The sequence below is a fragment of the Charadrius vociferus genome, unplaced genomic scaffold (assembly GCF_000708025.1).
Source record: "Charadrius vociferus isolate BGI_N301 unplaced genomic scaffold, ASM70802v2 scaffold195, whole genome shotgun sequence".
Lineage (NCBI taxonomy): Eukaryota > Metazoa > Chordata > Aves > Charadriiformes > Charadriidae > Charadrius > Charadrius vociferus.
The window spans coordinates 4,156,326-4,176,555 of NW_009648539.1; the positions used below are offsets into that span (position 1 = coordinate 4,156,326).

The 20,230-nt window shown below is 41.3% G+C and overlaps 1 protein-coding gene across 1 annotated transcript in view; it reads left to right on the forward strand.

The window, feature by feature from the left end:
• Positions 1-284: 284 nt before the first annotated feature.
• ELP2 (elongator acetyltransferase complex subunit 2) overlaps positions 285-20,230 on the forward strand; it is a 66,783-nt gene continuing 46,837 nt past the window's right edge. The window contains exon 1 of the mRNA XM_009885917.1: positions 285-453. Coding sequence (XP_009884219.1) covers positions 285-453 — 169 coding nt within the window. The remainder of the gene's footprint in view (positions 454-20,230) is intronic.

A 20,230-nucleotide genomic window follows, 5' to 3' on the forward strand; every position in this document is an offset into this window, starting at 1 on the left:
GGTAAGCAGGAAGATGGAAGATAATCAGTTTTAACGGAATTTGTGGGCTGCATTGTCGTCAGCATTTGCCCAGAAGAAACACTCAGTCACATCATGTTCACAGCAGCTGCTCTGAAGTCTGAACAATCAAAACACAGATTTCTCCCGACACGCCGAAACTGAAGCTCCTGAAAACTCCCCGCTATTATTTCCTGCTTATTTACCGTGCCTATGGAAGGGACTGTGCCAGCCCACTGGTGATTTCCAGTCCATCCCGCTGTGCCCGCATGGGCAGAGGCACTACCATGGCTCTCTCGCAGTTGTGGGAAGCAGCCAGGCCGCCTGCGAAGGCAACGCTTGACGTGGCGCTGGATCTAACGCTCCTGAGAGCTCGTGCTGCCTGTGGCGAGAGCCGGGATTTCCAGCCTGTGGTGCTGAGCTGGATGCTGTTTCCCGTAGAAATCCTGCCCCAGGGTGAGTGATAAGGAGAAGATGAAACTTGCAGTGTGATCCTGCTTCTTGGAGTTGGAGACTTCTAAAGAGACTGTGACCGTGATTGCTTATAATAGCCAGGAGATTAAAAGTAGCTTCTCTTCTTTTAAAATGCAGAGCCACCATTCCGCTTACAGTGGATGTGAGACTTGCCTGGTTACAGGAGAAGAGGATAAGAGCTCACTTGGGCTTAATCCAGTCCAGAGATAGAGAGAAGTACGACGAAATCAAGCATTTCAAAACATAATTATGCCAGAGACAGTAAACTGTGCCTAAAGGACAAATTCTGCACCAAAATTTCAAAGTCTGCCTGTTTTATGTGCATTCAGGAACAATTTTACGTCAAAGCAAATCTCCCTTTTTATGATGTCTGAGTCAGAAGGCAGTGGGATTTGATCTATAGAGAGCTGTATAGCTTTTTCTTTAGAGAAGCAAGGTCCTGCGGGGTTGGCATCAAGTGGAAACCAAGAGAGCTGCTGGACCAAGAGTCGTAAGAAGTGAGATTTCTCATCCAGATGACCCTGATTGTGTTAAAAACTACCAAAAGGCTGTAGCAGAGCAGTGGGCTAAAATCCCTTACAGCTTTCACAGGGCTACAGCAGGTAGATCCCACCTTGATAGAGTGAAATTAAAGGGCATGTTTCAGCCTTTGGGGCCATGAACAGAGCTCAGTGAACTGCATTTTAAAAAACCTCCTCTGTTTCTTTTCGATGTGTGAGTAGACTGGCACCTCCAAGCCACTAAGAGCCCGAGACTGCTCCATGGGCCATGCAAAGACACTGCACTTTGAGACATCTTAATATGCTCATTCCTTGAACAGAAGTATCCACTAATCAGTCTTGTTTCCTAATAACTAGTACCTTCTCATCTGGCTTACTTTCCTAAAACAAGTTTTCAAACACAAAATCCACGTTTTTTCTTCTTAGAATCATAGAATCACAGAATGGTTTAGGTTGGAAAGGACCTTAAAGATCATCGAATTCCAACCCCCCTGCCATGGGCAGGGACACCTCCCACTAGACCAGGTTGCCCAAGGCCACGTCCAGCCTGGCCTTCTTCTATTGATTTGCTCAGCCCTGTTCACAGGCCTGCAGGGTTACAAACCCTCTCTGATCATATGCTAATGAGTCACTAGCACTGACTGTCTGTTAATGTGAATAAATCACCCCTTCTTAGTCATTCTTTGTCCAAATAAAGAAGTCTATTCTGATAACAAAAAATGTTACAACCGGCCAAGAATCGGCGAGATAAAATTAGAACAGCTCTTCCTCAGGGCTGGCAGGAGCAGGTCTCAGCTGGCTCTGCCTCTGCCTGGCTGGTCCTCGCTCCCACTGCCCCCTTGTTTGGTCCCCTTGTTTTATTTAAGCATACGTGTTCACTTAACTACACTTTGAGTCTAAGATTGCATAATCCTGTTTCAGTCAGATTTTAACGTCTTTAGATGGCTAAGAACAAAAGGTCAACACTGTTATTAGCTGTGTAGCTTTACTGAAGTGTGACTTTTCACCATAAAATGGGCACAAGGTCATTTTAAGGTATTTTTACACTTTCGCTAGCAGAGGGGAATTACCCATTCACTTCTGGACAAGGTTAAATAGCTGACAACATCTGCAGGTTAAATATTAAGCCATTGGTAGTTCATTTCAAGCAAGAAATTGCAGTTGTCTTCAAAAACACTTGAAAGTTCAGGCAGCCGCTTGGAACTGGTACAAGGAAAGGCCGCTTTTAATTAGCACAAGGCAACTGTACAAATTTTGAGCCAGACTCTACTGTCTTGCACCTCCATACAACTTTGCAAGACTAACAAAGGCCATATATTGCTGTTTGAAAAACACAGCATATTTTTTTCAAGAACAACCAGTGTTTGCTTGTGTTATATTCAGCAGGGCTGAAGATGCAATCAGATGAGATGGCTGAGCTGACTTCACAACTTGCTATTGAAAAAAACCACTTTTTTTTTACTTTTTTTTTTTTTTTTTTTTCCCCTGGGTTAATTTCTACCACTTTCATGAGCTCAGCTGACTCCTTGAAAGGTCAGGTAGCACCAAGTTAGTCCAGGGAAGAGGTGGGGACCACTGGGGTCAGAGGAAAAAGGAGGACACTGGTGACGAAAAGGAGGAGAAGGAGAGGGAGAAAGACTGCTTGTTTTAGCAGCCCTGAGCTGCTGGATCAGCTCAGCCTATTTGGTCTGACTGGACCCTGGGAGTCCTACAGTAGATTTGCAATAGCCCAAAGTCTCCAGAGTTCAAACATTTAGACCCAGATTTAATAAAATGTTTAGGCTCCTGGCATTTTGCTAGACTTGCAACTTCCTTTTGAGTTACTTTTCAAAGAGGTTGGTAACAGCTAGGATCTATACCTTATTGTGTTTGGGTGTGTGGAATTATGATTATGGTGATAACTTTGAAAATATGAAGCAAGTTCAAGTCTCCTGTTCGCTCACAGCGTGCACTAATAGCTACCGTAGCAGGTAAAGAGCTGCCTTCATTTCAGACAGGGACTGTGTGCTTCTAGAGTGTCTGATTTTGACATTTTTTCTAAAATGTTGCTGCATTTGGTGTTTGTACTCTAAAATGCACCAGCTCGCTGCGTTTGGCCACCAGCCATTTCTCATTCCTTTGTACGGCCAGGACGTGCTTGCAGCTCAATTTTCCCTCCTGATTTTCCTCACATGGCTTTCCAGGCTGCCTAAATTATGGCACATGATGCCTGAACTGCTAAACCTTTACCTTAGTAAAAGCATATGCCCTCATTCGCTATCCAACCATACCACCAGCCCTGGAGTATAGCGTGCTCCAGCTTAGTTCTTGAAATCTCCTTGGGGATTTGGTTCAGACCAGAGGCAAGAGATGCAGCCAGCATTTCTAAAGGTGGCCATGACCTACGTTCTGTATGCTGTGTGGCTTGAATGAGTAAGCCAGGCAGAAAGAGAGGCTAAAAGGTGGGCTACAGTCTGTAGCTGTGTAGAAACAGGGACTTTTTTTGAACTGCACTGAACACATGAAGGCTCCTAATTCACAAAGGTGCAAAGTCCAACTTATTACCTTGTTACAGTTGTGTTTAAAATTGCCTTGAAAGGGACTGGAAAAGCTTAAGTGTCCCAGGATGGCCAGGAGGCCATTTAAGAAGGTGAAGGGCCTCAGCTCAATTTTGTGGTCTCCCAAAACGCACATGGTATTGACCGTGAGTCCTTTCAGTTTCTTTTAGTCCAAACTAAAATAGATGCTTTCCACACACTTACTTAAACTTGCACTGAGGTGAAGAGGGAACTTCGCAGAGAGGAGATGGCTGTGTAAAGATGGCTGAAAAGCTTTTCCTGACTGCACCTCCAGTGCTGGTTGCTCCTGGGTGGCTGAGCTGTACCTGGCTGTATGCTGGTGTGCTCAGGGCAGTAGTGGGTCGGGCAGTGCACCGGGAGGAAGGTCCGTGCTAAAGCTTGGATGGAAACGTGTTTCAGTCCTGCTGCAGGCTTCGTGTGGTGGGGAAAAAGCCCTAAAATCTCACTACTTTAATGTTTTATAAGCAGTATCTACTGTTGTTTAGCTTCTGATATCTTGGCTATTGTAAAATTTCTATGAGGTCTCCCTTATATTGTATTTTATCGATGCCAGTGTAAGTTTCATTACCTGTGACAGATGACTGAGATATAGTCCTCTTCCCAAATGCTGAGAGGTGTCCTGTAACACTTGCCGGCCACATATGCCTGGGTTTTGGGGGTGGTGATCACAACTAAGGAATTGCTTTTTCTTAAGTAATACTCTAATTCGTTTAATAATGCAAATGGGGTCCCAGCAGTGCAGCTTTACTGCATAATGACTAATCTCTGTCACAGCATGCTGCCGAGAGTGAGTTTCTCTGTGAAGCTGTGGGTATGCATAATGAACAGCTATCCCTGATAAAGTCTTTTTAATCATGATGCTTTCTCAGATCAATTGAGTTAAATGAGTTTGCACTTTGTAAACATCAGGTTCCAAGTCTATGACTTGACTAAAGCACTGCATCTACTCTGAAGTCAGTGAACATTTAAATAAATTGACATCCTAGCCCTAAGAGTTACCTTTTATGCTTGTGTGTATGAAAAGGAAAGCCCACGCAAATCTATACTGCCCCCAGCTAATGTACGTGGAGTATGTGATACTGCTTTGTATGCATGCATTTCATTTTTCGTCTAACAACCTTTGAACACAAGTCACAGCCAGGGACACTGTATCTGTCAGTATCTGTCAGTATAAGTTTGAAAAAAAGACAGATGTTTCAAAGATGCTGATTTCCTGTACTTTTAAAGAAAGCAGGTGAGACAGGAGAGAGACCATACCTATGGGTAGTGCTCTAGTACTTCTTTAAAGTACTAATTTTTAAGCAATTTTCCCATTTTCCCCCTCTTGCTGTGTAGTTTCGTGTCATGGGATGGTCTCAGTGTGTGTGAAAGGGATTCCTTTCAGATGAAACCGAACTGGGAAATGCTCTCCAGGACTGTCTTTAATGTACTTCAGTCACATATGGGCATATAGTCCGTGACACCAGCCAAGGGATGCCCAAAAATCCCTGAAATGTAGATAGCAGAGACCGTGATGCCCCATTCCTCTCTATAGACCTGGTCCTATTAGTCTGCACTTGCTCGCTAATATAGACATGGCCATCAGAGCCCTCACCCAAAGCATTCCGTCCTGGTTGACATCAAACAGTCTGTCAGGCACGTCTCAGCGCCCCAGTTTCAGGAAAGCTTCATCTGGAGTTCATACTTTTATAGATGGCGGGGAGCCTCGTCTTCCACCAGATTGTGTCTCTCTTGATTCCACCTCACCAGGGAGATCCCACTGGAAGCAAGCAGGCCTCCTGAGGTCTGGTGTTCACAGGACTACCTGTTTAATAGAAATAGCTCTGCTTCCAGTTTGGGATTTATACAAGTACAACAGTTAGAAAAATCTGTCCGGGGAGTCTGGACCATTGCAATTCTTCTTACGCATTAAAAATCATTTCAGCAACACATTTTGTCTTTGGGAGGCTGTATTACCTCAAGGATTTGCAATTGAATGTCACGGCATGATAATAAGACATGAGAATTGGTAAGTAAAAATGACAAGTTTGCCTTTGATGGCCATCCTGAGTGCGAAGGCCCATAACCTTTTAAAAATATAGGTATCATATAGGTATAACAGACTAGTCTTTTATTTATAGGATCACCACCGAGGAAATGAATCCGTGCTTCTTAATATGGCCATTGATTTGACAAGATTTTGCAGGCTTACCCCAAATTCAGGTGCATCTTTTCCTTATTTCGCTTGTTAAAGAGAAGGTAAGTCTGCCTTGTGCTCCAGTAAGAAGAATAATCTAAATTCCCAGTACAGACAGACAGACCCAGGAGAGTAAGATATTCTTTTTCCTTAACTGTTTCTATGTTGACTACAGAGGTCAGAGCAGCCAGTCATAAAAATTCAGATGCTATTTTGGTTAAAGCCACTTTGTAAAAGAGGCTGGAAACATCTTTTTTTTTTTTTTTTTTTTTTTACTACATATTTAATGAAGTAAGAAAGGTAAGTTGTTTTCATGACAAAGATGCAAAGTAGATGTGCAGGATCAGTTACTGATTTCTGCCTACTTCTAACACCATTTGCAAATACTGTACCCCTATAATTTCACACCAAACAGGTTTTGTAAAAATCTAAGCCTCTAAATTTCATCTCTTAATTTTTTATCACACACGATGAGTCTGGCAGAGGGAAAGCCAACAGCCCACCCAGGGATGTTACCCCAACTCTGCAGTTGTACTGTATAAGCACAGCAGCTACTGCTCCCGCTTTGGGGTGGAAATATTCCAGTCTTCTCACAAAAGTCCAGCATAGCAAATCTATTTCTTCTGTTGAAAACAGGGTTTGGCCTTTATTTTCTGGCTATGATAACGTGATTCATTTTTCTCACATACTCGTCCAGTTAAAATCACAATGACTACAAAGCCATCTCTGGCTTTAGAGTTTCACAAAGCAAGTCACCACTAGGATGGGAAACCCAGGACGGTCTGTTGAAGAGCTGATAAAAAGATGTCTAAATTTGGTTACACATAGAGTCATAAAAGTAAAAGGAAGGGAACCTCCCTAGGTTATCTTCTGGCTTCCCTCTTCCAATGCCTGATGGCAAGCATTAACCTAAGGACTGTTTCAGGAGGACAGATCTTTTCGCCTGAATTTTTGACCAAGTCTTCTGGACCTAAACCCCCTTCTTGTCATGCTATGTGAGAATGTACATGAGAACTATAGCGATGTGTCACCTAATACAGTCTTCTGCCAGGGAGCAGCAAGGAAATCTGGGAGGGACTACTAGAGAAGGCTCAGAGAAAATTCCATCGCAGATTATAAACCTGGTTTTGGGGGTTTGTTGTAAAAGCAGAGGTGGGATGTTCATGAGAGGGAAATTTAGCTCATGAATAATATTTTAATTTTTCTATTTAAGCGTAACACTATCCATTTATTTAAATTAAAAAAAAAAAAAAGAGAGAAAGAGAGAGGAGGAGAAATTACTTCCAGTTCCCCCATGTAAATTTTTCTCTCACCTGATCCGAGAGACCTTCAAGGAAAAATGGACTTAAAACTTTTGTGAAAGTGATAATTGATAAACTGTTCTGAATTTCACAGCCATTCTCAGGAGCTATCTGAATACTGTCTGAAAATGAAATAGGATGTTAAGGGTATTTCTTACAAAGAGATCACCTGAATTTTGTCACTGGATTTGTGTGACCTAAATTAATTTGTTCGGCAAGGTGTTAGCTAACATAGAATCACTCGTAATGTTGATTTTTTTTATCTTCACATACCTACATAAACCTGCAATCCATGTAGCTTAAATTGTCACTGCAGCATATATCAAAGGCATTAGTATATCCTTTCTGAGGATGGTGTATATGTTAAATGTCTATAGTCACACACTAGATTAAATTTCATAATTAGCAAGATGTAATACGCTTTAAGAAATACACTCACTAAGGAGGGTGCCCAGAAGCTTTAAAAAATTTATATTCCTTATTAATATGTTTAAAGACTGCTACTGTGAGCAAAAAAGCACAGATATAGAAGTTTAAAGGAAATCCTGTCTCTACTCTTGGCTGTAAAGACCAGTCTGTCCACAGCATGGCCAGAACAGCCAATGTGCCTGAGGTGGCTGATCATCACAGGTGAAAACCACAGCTGAAGAGGGACCCCTGAGCCCATCTTGATGTGAGGTGGGGACCCAAGTACTCCAGTTAGGAATCTGGCAGGAGGACTATCACTGAGAGGCAAAACAGAGGAAAACAAACAGCATTTGGCTGGTCGCTGAGAGATGCTCTTTGTGAGGAGATTCTTGAGTCTTACTGATGCCTTCATAAAGCTGATGTCTGTACAGTGTTTCAGGAGTCTCAGAGGTTGTTGGGGAAATTGCCTTGCTCCCACTTTCAGGAACTGGTAAAACTGTATTCCTTGGCAAAAAGCTTTTTTTTTTTTTTTTCCTTCTTCTTCTCCTAGGGACTCAAATAGATGCCTATTTGGGATCCCAGCGAATCACAATCTATCATTTGTGCAGAATGCTAACACTGTTTACCATTACGCCCAGGTCAGGAATTTTGGAGAGAGGGCTCGGATAGCACCAAACAAGAGCAAAGACAAGTTGTTAAAATCTGTTCTGCATGCACCCCCCCCCAAAGCACTAAAGGTTGGTGGGGACGAGTGCCTGGCTCACTGCTGGCTGCAGGGCTCTCAGCTCTGCCTCTGCACAGCCTGGCTGTTTTCCACTTAGTTGCTGGGGTTTTTTCATTTGGGCTTTTTTATTTTCTTGAGCTGGACTCTCTTCCAGGTTCTCTAAAATAATCTCCTTTTGGATAATCTGGTTGCTAAAATGATCTGAAAACCATTAGCCAGAGGCAGTGTAAAGAAGACTGAGCAAGCGCAGTAATTCTGCATGTTGTTTAGTAAAATGAGAAAAGAGAGCTACGCTGCTAGAGGGTTCACATTGTTTCAAAAAGTGTTCTCAAAGGACCTTAATCTCAAGAAATATAACATGGCAGTTCTATTTTACCCCATGACTACTGTGAACTAGTACCACACCTGACCCACCTTTATCACGGGTCTCAGTATTACAGACATAGGAATGTGGATATTTTAAAATTGCCATTCCTCAACAAAGTGAGCACAGCCTGTCCCAGCTTTTATCCGATCACAAGAATAGCATGTGTTTGCTGGATGCAACACAGTCCTAGGTTTTAAATTAAGTGTACCCATTGTGTGAGAGAGCCCATAACAACAACAGCTTTAGATGGGGATGGTGTTTCCCTTTGAAATAGTCCAGACCGTGTCCAGGTTTTTCAAATTGTGTTATGAAAGCAAATAAACATTCACACTTAAAATACCTTCCTTGCCACAACTCATTCTCATTGTATTCTTTTTTGTTGGATATGAATTGTGTACTTTATATAGAAAGCTGTGCTCTTCAGAAGAGGAAGTAATTTCCAATTACATATTCCTCATAGAAAAATGTTAAAGTGATAATGGTTCCTATATTTAAATTGTCAAAGAATTTGCATTGTGAGATTAAAAAAAAAAACAACCCAACAATTACAAAGGCAGAACCTGTTAAACTGAGGGATGATAACACTTGAAGGTTATCTCAGGCTGAGATGCACAGAGCCCTGGTTAACAATAAGGAATAACGACAAACCTGAACACGTGCTCTTAGTTTCAAATTCTCTCCATGGTGTAGAGGGTTGAGTGTTTGTAGTGGGACTCTCTCCCTTTCTCATATAGTTGCACCCAAAATACTCCAGAACAGGGTCTGGAACACGTGACACTTCGGAAACTGCGTTTGCCTTTTGCATGTAGCGGGCAGCAGCGGTGCTACAGGCTCGATCCCAACCACTCACCCCACTAACTGTCTTCTGCTCCAAAGTTTTCTCCTGTGTCTTCAAAAACCTGTTTTGGCTGCTTTATTCTCCCATCAAGCGCATTGTGCTGTTTCTTACAAAGATGTAGCATCTATTTTAGGTAATAATATTAAAAATGGATAAAGATATGGTGTTTGAAGTTCTTCTGGTTTTCCCAGTGTTAATAGTAGCAGATGGTAGAAATCAATTTGCTATTAATTTACTTTCATGTCAAACATTCAATATAATTAAGCAAAGTGTCATCTAAACTCTGATTACTTACTTTCAAATTAAAATGATGTGTAAAACAGACTCCTCATTATCATGCTAATACCTGTGGAACGCTGTTTTCAGTTTCCAAGCTTCATAGGCTTTTTTAGTCTCAGACTTCAAAGCCTCCTGACAGGAATTATGGGTAGGAAGGTCAGGACTTAAAGCTAGACTTGTTTAATATTATCCTTCATGTGGGAGCGCTCGTTTCAGTTGTTAATTCCCTTTGCTAAATTTCACACATGCAACGAAGCATGACTATCAGTGTTATACTTGGGTACCATTTGCTCTGCCTGCCCACATAAACAAAAAGCAGTATTCTCCCTGATACTAATAGAAATTATCCAAGTGCATCACAGGCGTGATTTAAAACCTGAATACAGTATATATCTGTCTTTACATTCAGAAAAAAACCCACAAACCCTATTCTTTGTTAGTATTAATTAAAGCCAGATTAGAAGAACAGAAAAACAAACCTGGTTGATTGAGAAAAACATCATGCATGCCATTTGCTTTGTAATTGTGCACATACCTAATTACCCTTCCATAGAGATGAAACATCAGAAAGGACTCTCAAGCTGTTTTGCTTATTATCTGCTTTATTATAGCATTTTTGCTCCACACAGTATCACATCCAACCTTGTTTTCAATGTTTCAAGCTACTGACAAATCTTTTTTATCTTTTTTTTTTTTTCCTGGGGAAATACCTGTTTAATCTTATACCCACTGACCAAGAAAATGGTTCCAGATACTCACCCAGACTTTTTTATTCCTCTGAGTCATCCAATCCCTCCTATGTCTGCTGCTGGACTTCAAAACAGGATTATTATATGTGGCTTAGAGTCTGCAAACTGGATATAGGATTAGCCATTTTAGCTTGATCCTACCTGATAAACTGTGAAATAGTAGTGGGAGAAGAAACCTTTTTCCAAGTAATAATTTCCCACATAAGTAATGTCTCTTTAGAAATATTTTTGCCTCAAATAACGGGAGAAAATCATAACAATTGCTGTGAGTGGGAGGTGGGATGATCCCTGCAAAAACTCTTTTTCATTAAAATTTCTTGAAAAGGTTTGAAAATCATCCTCAGAGTAACAACAAGGAAGCAAATCAAGGAGCGGGGCAAAGATCAGCAAGGCTATCATCATACTTCTCGAGCAGAGAGTATATGCACCTTCGTAGCGCAGAAAAAAACAACCAACAGGCAGAAGCTCCTTTCAACAAGAGGAAGAAATAAGGAGATCCACCTGCCAAACTTTAAGAAAATTGCTCAGATAGGGCTTTGACCAGCCTGTCAGGGGGAGGCTGAGGACAGCCCGTGTAGACAGTACAAAAGCAGCTCTCAGAAAAGTTTCTAGAACGTCTCATACGGTGTTGGGTGATTTGCTTTTATATAGCTGACAAAACTCAGGACTGTCGCCGGGACAGCCCTACATTTAAAAAAAAAAGGTAAAAGGATTTATCTTCTCTTCTGGAGACTAAATTAATTTAAGTTTTGGTACTAGCGAAGTTACAACCTCAGTGTAAGTTGGGTAAAAGACACGCTGAAGGCTACCCAGCTCCCACCGTGCATCCTGTATATAGAGCAGCTTATGCAGGGGCCGCCCCAGCAGATGCAGGGCTCAGAGCACATCACATTCAGACATCTTTATTAGCTCCTTCCAGGCCTTTCTAAATGATGATCAGTGAAAGAAAACAAGTTTATTTTAAACCAAACTATACTCAAACAAAAATAAACCAAAACCTGCACTTTTTAAGTGCTACCAAAACGATTCGTGTAAGGGCAATGCTTTTTATTAGAGACGCTAACACTAAATGTAAAAAATATTTGCTGGACTAGGGAATGGGACCAAAACATAGCTATGTCAGAGCAACAGGTTTCCAGATAGTGAAGACCAGTATCGTATCTCTCACTTTGCGCTTGCTCAAACACATCAAACTGATCACGGTGCTCAGAAGTGGAGGAGAACAACAGGGTCATAGGTATTACCTAAATGACATAGAATCAATGACTGAAATCAATGACTACTTGAAACCAAACGACACTGAAATGATGGATAGTTTTGAGAGCTAGATGCATTTCTGCAAATCTGTGTTATTTGTGAGAAGCCATATAGGCACTGAGATACCGTGGCCCTGCCTACCTAAGAGTGGTACTCAAATACCTGACCACTGAATACAAATTGGATGAAAATACAATATATATTCATCACCTCCAATGTCTGTCCATGAGATGGGAATGGAAACAAATGTATGACATCATGCTTTAATTGAAAACATAACTGTATTGCCTTGAAAGAAGTCTATCACTAACTAAATGTAGAAATATCACAACATCTCATGATAAAAGATGACAGTTCTGAAAAATCTGTCTTATTATGTGGCTGCTGAAAAAGAAAACAGTACAGAAAATAATAACGTTTCTGACAGATAAGAAGCATCCTCATTTATGAGTGTTGTGTCTTGCCTGGCTATTATATTGGCTCTGTGGGTTGAGGGGATAGATCAAAAAACTTAGGCAAAACTTAGCCGCAGCAATTTAGCGAATAATAGAATCCACCCACCCACTTTGCAACGGGGCTGCAGGCAGCGGCTCTCCAGGGCAGAGCCGGCAGCACAGAGGTGGTTGCTCAGAAATCCAGCGCAAAGCCTGCCATCTTAAGCTGCACTCCGGTTACTTGGGCTTCAGATCACCTTCCATCTTGCGGATCAGTACGTGTATCCCCAGCTCCACAGTGGGACAAGATTGATGCGGTGGAGGAAGGTGGGAGGGAGAAACGGGTTACTTTCCACTGCGCTCCTCTTTCTACAGAAAGGACATGGGGATGGGAAGGACAGGCGGTGGCCCGCGATATGGACAAGTGGAGAACCAGGACTTAGTGTCAGGGATTTCAGCAACAAGTATAATATTGCAAAAAGAATACGAAGAACTTGTAAGGGTTGAAAACGGTGGCCTCAGAGAAAAACAAGAAGAGGAACCAGCATCACTGGTCGGAGCTGGCGAAGGTAGATCTAATTAATACTGCTACCGTGAGATGTTAGGGTGTTAAGCAACACAAACAGTTCTATGGAGTATTTCTCCTTTAAAAAATATTTCACAGTGACCTTTTCTTCTCTTGGTAAATACCACATTTAGTTTCCTTTAAGAAAGCTGTAGGTGACCAACTTGCCACTGACTCCATAGGGGAAGAACTACAAACGACCAGACTCAACCAGATTTACGGGATGGTGAGCAATTGTCATGCATTGATACAGGCAAAGTCTTATTCAAGTATTTGCTCAGACTTAAAAAACGTTCATTGTCTGGAATAAATTATTGTCTGTGAAGAAGGCAAGTTGGGGAATCTCTTTACAGAAACATAATAATGTAAATCTCTAAATAGGGTAAGAGAATGGGAAATAATACACCATGGGGATTTAAATGAAGGCTATGGGAGAAGAGAACATGAAGAATAGGTTGTGGTCAAGTTGTACTCAATGTCTTGCCTTTTAAAATTCGGTACGGAATTTAAAATTACTTATAAGCATACATAGAGGTTTTTTTTAAATAGTTTAAGGAGAAGTGAGGTTTGGGATCAAAATTTGGGGCAAGGGAACTAGGTGAGGGAATGTGTGATCAGAGAAGCCATGTCATGTGTAACAGAGAGAAGACTGAACAAGAGATGAGGATTTCGGTGGGATAATGACATGAGTGAGAACAACTCATGTCTAAACCAGCTGGGAATTAGCACCTTTGCAAGGTAGATCACCTCTGGTTTATGATGCTTAACTTGGATTTGGAGCCCAACTTCATGCTCCAAAGACGTGAAAACTTTAAATTTCTATTATCTTCCTGTCCTATACCTCAAAAGACACTTTATCAGGTATCTTCTTTTCAAATGAGATGTAAATCAATAGAGTCATCACAAAATGTGAACCTCAAACCAGATTATCTCAGGCTCCAACATTCAAGAGGACTTTTGAGTTAAGAAGTGATTCTCCTTTTATGGCTATTACAGATATAAACACTAAACGATTGCCATATTATTCATTCCTGTAGGTTAATATATTTTGTAGTTGTATATAATACTTGGTTTGCCACCACATCTTATTTAGAGTTCAGTCACACTCAGAATGAAGCAGATCACTTAGCAAAACAACAGCTAACACATTTAAGTCCCTTAGGCACAAAGATAATTTCTAAAGCTTTGAAAGGCCAAAATATATACAAGCTAAAAACAGAAGGATGTCCATGTACTGAGAAGTAAAATATTAATGTGATAATATGCATGTAAAAATCAAGGTAGGACTTAAAGTAATGGGAAAGAAAGGAAAGAAAGGGAAATACTATATGAGAAAACATGGACAAAAAGACAAATGCTAACCCTATGCTGTTTATTTGAACAAATCAATAGGCTGTTCATACAAATACCTTCCTTAAAGATTTAGGTTGATGTTTTCACTTGGAAGTGAACAGTGATGTGAAATAATGGTAAAATGCCCATTAGTAATTCTTTATTTATTAAAGCTTCTTCCACCATATTGTCAAATTGCATCTAATGATCTCTTTTGAAAAAAAGAATAGTTCTGTACAAATGGAAATAACAATATGCGGAATAATAGTGATGCAGAAAATAGAAAAAAAAAAAGATATTTTACAAAGATACATAAAGATGAGCTATTTTTAATACCTGGAAAGATTTGGATGCAATTATCTGTGACAAAATAGGGAAGGTAGATCCTCGTTTTATGCCATAAAAGCAAAGCCAAAAAAAACAACAGAAAGGAAAAATACTGCCCAAGAGGCCTCCAATCCCTCTTTTCAATTTTATGAACACCCACCTAAAATTTATTGCGTTTGTTTTTAAATTGCAGCATTGAAAGGGGCAAATCAAATTTCCAACACTCAGAAGAGGATTTTTATAACGTAATAGGGCTACAACAAGATAGCAAAATTGATTTATGTCATAATATACTGGGAATATTGAACACTCACTAAAGCAACGAATAAAATGCCACTTTCTTTCTCACAGTCCAGAGGCAAACCCTCAGAAGTTGCAAACAAAGATTTGCTCCAATAGAAGTATAACAATTTATATCAGCCTGGGACAACTCCTGTAATGCTTTGCATGTCTAGAGAGAGATTAGGTTTATCTTAGAAATTTTCTGAATCATGAATTGATTAAATGAAGGAAAACAAAATTTTCCTGTATGTGATGGAAATAGCAAGAAGGAAAACATATTCTCTTCACATATTTCAGGAAAAAAAGCATCATATCTAAAAAAAAAAGATAATGTTTTCAACACTTTCTTAGCATTTGCTAGAACATCATCATCCTTCATAGAGTACAAGAAAATCTGTGTTTACTTCCTAACAGATGTTACACATTTGAAAGGGGATCAGAAAATAATTTTTACATATAAATTTTGATACAGAAAGTGACAAACATACAAGATAGAAATCATAATGACTCTTAAGTATCCTAAAGCTAATCACCACCTTATGCCATAATTTTTTATTCACATTGATGCCTTTTATTGGGAGAATTTGGAAAAGGCTGCGATAACAATTTTATTGGTATACATCTGGAAAAATATACCTGAGCATGACAGAATTATTCCAGATTATATCATTCAAATATGACCAGAAGCTGACTCTACGGTTTTAGAGCTTACCTGCTAATATTTTAGTTGGTTTTGTACTGTATTATAGAGTAAGAATGTTGGTTTTATTATAATTTAGTTAGTCATTCCTTCTACTAAAATCTCTATAAAGATGACTAATGTTTGATGCACTTGGATGCAGGCTGTAATAAAGTCCAAGTAAATAACACAATTTGTTTTTTGGCTCCAACATGAACGCGCCAGCTTCTTTTTCACTTTTCCTCCAGGCTAAAGTTTCATCCTTCTTTTGATACCCTTATTATTACGCCCCGGTGTTCAAAAGGTAGAACTGTGCTCGGGGTAACAACACCATCTATTAAGCTCATGGTGTGTGCAGACTGTTACAGACCACCCCGGGGCTCTGGCTTTTTCCTGATGTCTACCTTGAAGTTGTCCTACTGCAGTGTCCTTGGGTTCGCTGCAGGCTTGGGAAGCACTCTCTCACTGGACACCCGGGGTGGAAAAACTTCTCATTAAGAATAAAGTTCTGCCATCTGGCGCATGCCTCATGTAAACAGCTGAACCAAAACGTCTTGGCTTCCCCGGATCCTGAGTGCTTCCAACAAAAGTCAGGTAATGACTAATGACAGCCAGAAAAAAAAAAATAAAATAGGCAAAAGGCCATTGAAAACAGAGTAATTTAAAGCCATTCTCACAAAGTGCTAAACAAGAAGCAGAAGAGCGGGAGGATAGAAGTCATCTCAGCACCTGCCCTTGATATAAGTTTTTGGGTGACCTGGCAGCATTTATCCAGCACGTGTACTGTACCACGAATAGTCTGGGAATGATACACAGCTCCCCAGCTCAGTATAGCTGGTTTCTCTATGCGGGATCTGTGCAACTCTTCAGTGCAGATCTGTCAACTTCTACAGCACTCCTTTCTTTTTAATAGTATAAACACAAATCATTTACACAATCTAGGGAACATGCTACAGTTTGAGAAATGTAAATGCAGTGCAGGGTGACAGAGTCTTTCAGCTCCTGGTACTTGGACTCTATGCCGTCTCACCAGCATCTCAAAGTCTTTCTACCGGCTGGTTCTCGGGGACTGCGAGGTGGGAAGTGAGCTAAGGGTGCGGGGTGGGGGCGGTGGGCCGAGGGGACAGGGTTACAGCAGCTGGCACCGGGGGTGGGAAAGGCAGAGGAGGCTGTTCTGCACCAGGAGGGGGATGAGGTAAGGGCGGAGAGGGATGGAGCAGGGCTTGCATGAATCTCAACAAGAAAGGCCCGGCAAAAAATGGCTTCATAAAAGAGCAGGTTTTGTAAGACAGGACAAGAAGAGGAATATAATATATAGAATTCTACGATTCTATAGATAGTGAGTATATCTTACATCCCTTCAGGTGCTGGGCATCCCATGTGCATGCAGCATCGGATGGAGACAAGATGGATTTTCCCAAGTGATGCTGCGCAGAGCAGATCCTCTCCATGGAGAGACACTTTCCCTCTTTTGATCATTTGAGCTACTATAGGATTTCCTCACAAGAAAACAACTCTATTCCTAAAGCGCATTCACATGAGAACTTCTTGCTACATGGTTCGATAAAGGCAAGGCCATGCAGGAGGTGAAATTGCCAGTACGGTGTGGGAGCTGCCCACAGGTGGCTCTGTGAACGGGATGCAGCCGAGGTGACCCTGTGACCAGGGGACCCATGCAGCCCCGCACAGCCCGAGGTTCCCGACGGTGAGCAGTCTGGAACCCATGTGCCCGCTTGGGATAACAGTGAGGGATGGGTAGTGCTCTCCCAGACACGAGCGCTCTGCTCCATCCCTTGATCCACACACAATCTACCCTTCTCAATAGTATGATAAGTTGAAGACTATCTGAGTAGGCTGTCCAGCTAACAGAGAGTCTCCCGACAGTCTGGAAGGTTATTTCCATCCTAAGCACCCACCAGCAGCTGCTCACGCTAACGAACGGGCTGCTCAAGCCTACGTACAAGCTCCGGTAGAACAGGCATGTTCAGGGTCGCTACCTCCTCAAAAACAATGTCTTCTGCAAGGCACCCATTGCGGAGGTTAGGGCAAAAGGGAAGGGAATAGGAGAGAGGAAAAGGAGACAAGAAGGAAAAAAGGTTGTAGAAGGTAAAGACAGACTGGGAATAGAGAGAGTTATCTGTAGGGAGAAGATGGAGTAGCAGAGCTGAACAGACTCAGAACTCAATGGCTCTAGAAAATGCAATCAGCTGTTAGAGCCACTATGAGAGTCATGTAACAGTTTAGGCTGGATGAGGTCTTTGAAGGTTGCTTGGTCCAACTCCTGCTATCAAAAGAAAGGCTACTGAAAGGATAAATCGCACAATCAGGAAAACATTTCATAAAGGAGGTGACAGGCAGCAAACATGCAGCAGTTTGAGCAGCAATTTGTGCAGAAGGGCACAAAGTGACTCTGCTCTGAACAGCATCCATGTCCTCAGCAATGGTGGTGATGCTCTGTGGGGCATGGTCCCCAGCAGGCACTGCAGCCATCTCCTTTTAGCAGAAGCATAGCATGGCTGAGTTTAGAAGGGACCTCTGGAGGTCATCTGGTCCAACCTCCCTGATAAAGCAGGGCCAGAGGCCTTGGTCCAGACAGAGCTCCAGAAGAAGGATGCAGCTCTTCATGTTTTGGGCTCTAGGGAATGCCTAGGGCCTCTCGTGGAGGCCAGGGCTTCAGGTGACTGTCTTCCAGCCTGTAGGAGATATGTGTTTATTCAGGATCTGTGTCACCAAGTTAAGGACCTGCATGAGGTCAGCAGACTGCGCAGCATCAGAGATTATGAGAAAGAGGGGGACTGGATCTTCTTTGAGACCCCACAGCTTCAAGAGAGAAGAGGGTAGAATAGAGTGGGTGGATGCAGGTTTCTTCAACTGTAGAATATGGTCTGAAGCAAAAGAAAAGTATTGCTGTTGTGATTACATGGATCATGGGCTTTTTGAGTGGAAGACATGGGAGAACTGGGGAAGGAACAATGAGGAATGTTGCAATTTACCTTGCCAGTATTCCTTGGTGAAACGACAACTTTTCATGTACTCAAAATGAGGTAAAAATTCAGTCTAGCCTTGTGTAGATTTAGGTTTTTTGACAGTTAATGCAGCATGAAAGGTAAACATCTACTCTCTAAGTGTTATTACTGCTGACTGTGCAGAAGTTTGCTGCTCATAAGTGAATTTTAGCATGCACTGCAGGCTTTTAGGTACATGCCCCTTCTGCTTGCTTCTTTCATGCAAAGCTATTTGCAGCATGTCCTGCAAGTCCCACTACTGCAGAGACTGCTTTTGCCCCCAGACTCTGGACATCCCTGATTCAGTCTTTTACTTCTTTAAATGGTTGTATTTGTGACTGGAAATACAAAGAAAAATGAAACGAAATAACTTGCCTCAAAATGCATTAGCATGCTAGAGGTAAAACTCAGGTGCTTGGAAACGCCAACTTGAGTTACATGTGATTACACTCTGATTGTCCAAATGATTAAATTGATGCAGGTTTTGCTGTTTCTGTAAAACATTCTTTCATATTTTCATGATTTCATGGTGTTTTCCCAATGCAAACTAATTTTCATTTTTTTCTATTTCATCCAGTGAGTCAAATTAACTATGTCACAGATTAAGCTGAACGATGTAGGCACGGATCCTCAGAAGCATTCGGGCAATTGAATAGAAAATGGGTTCCTAAGTCACCTTGGTGATTTGGACCTTGGTGTTAACATTTCACCTCTTCAATGGTTACTTCGACAAACCAGGCAGGTTTCACCTCATATGGTGTTAACAGAATGAGAAGCCTAATTTGTGGCATTCGTGATTTAGGAGATAGGAAGCAAGAATGGTAAAACAATGAAATAGATCTTTGTTTAATGATTATTTCTGATATTTTGGGGTCTGTTGTGGGCTGTTTGTTATTTAGTTCTTTTGGTTGCTTTAGCTGTATATTTTCATATGTCAAAAATATGTGTGTCATCTCCTAAATAAAGTAATTTTGCATAATAAAAAGAACAACATAGATATGGAATTTATTGATGGATGTCTTATTATGTTAGTTATCAAAATATTTACTCAATGTCCAAAAAGTATGTTTTTTAAAAGTATGCATGAGGGAGGGTGAATTCTAGCTTTAGGTGCAAAGTAGAACTCACTACCTTAAATCTGAAGATGTGCCAAAAATTCCAGTTCAGTGCAATTCCCTCTACCTAGTATACTTTATCTGATTTACCATGGGGATTTTTTCCCTCACATTCACAGTATTTTTCTCTTCTAAATGTCTTTCCCATCAACTATTATTAGTCTTACATCTCTGTAAGAAACACCTTTCTTTTTAACAATGCTTTCTACATGGTAGTGTGGTATGAAGTCTGCTTCTGAACTGCTTATTTAAGATGAGAGACATTAAACAGAAAGCACCTTTTTCGTCCTTCAAAATATTATTTCCCCTTTGTTGACCATGGCATCTGCCCAGGCTGTGGGACACAGGGATGCAGCCTGGGCAGATGCTGCAGGTGACAGAGGGGAAAAATAATACCAGGCACCTGCGAGGCCAACTCTGACGTGAATGGCACGGGCGGCTTCATGGCCACTGTGGTGGGACAGGTTCAAGCCTTTCTTGCAACCTCATCTGTAAAGGGTGATAAAGCAGTTCGTTAAATTCTCCAAATAAATTGTCGTCCACTGCAGAAACATTGTACACCGATATACACCAATACTCACATGAAAAAAAAAAAAAAGTAATTTTAAAAAGTAAACTGTATTTTAACAGAATTTAGAGTTTTTCATTACTTTTCCTGGGAAAAGTTTTACCCAACATGAGCAGACTATGCTCTATGAGCGTTGGATGCCCTGTGCCATATTGCCCTTTCCCCTGCAGCTCTGAGACTCAGCAGACGTTGTCTTTGCACACTTAGCACCGGGAATGGGGATTTTCTCATACAAACCTATAATGTTGTTTGTATTTCCTTCTGACTGAAACCCCTGACAGCTCCAGTTCAGCAG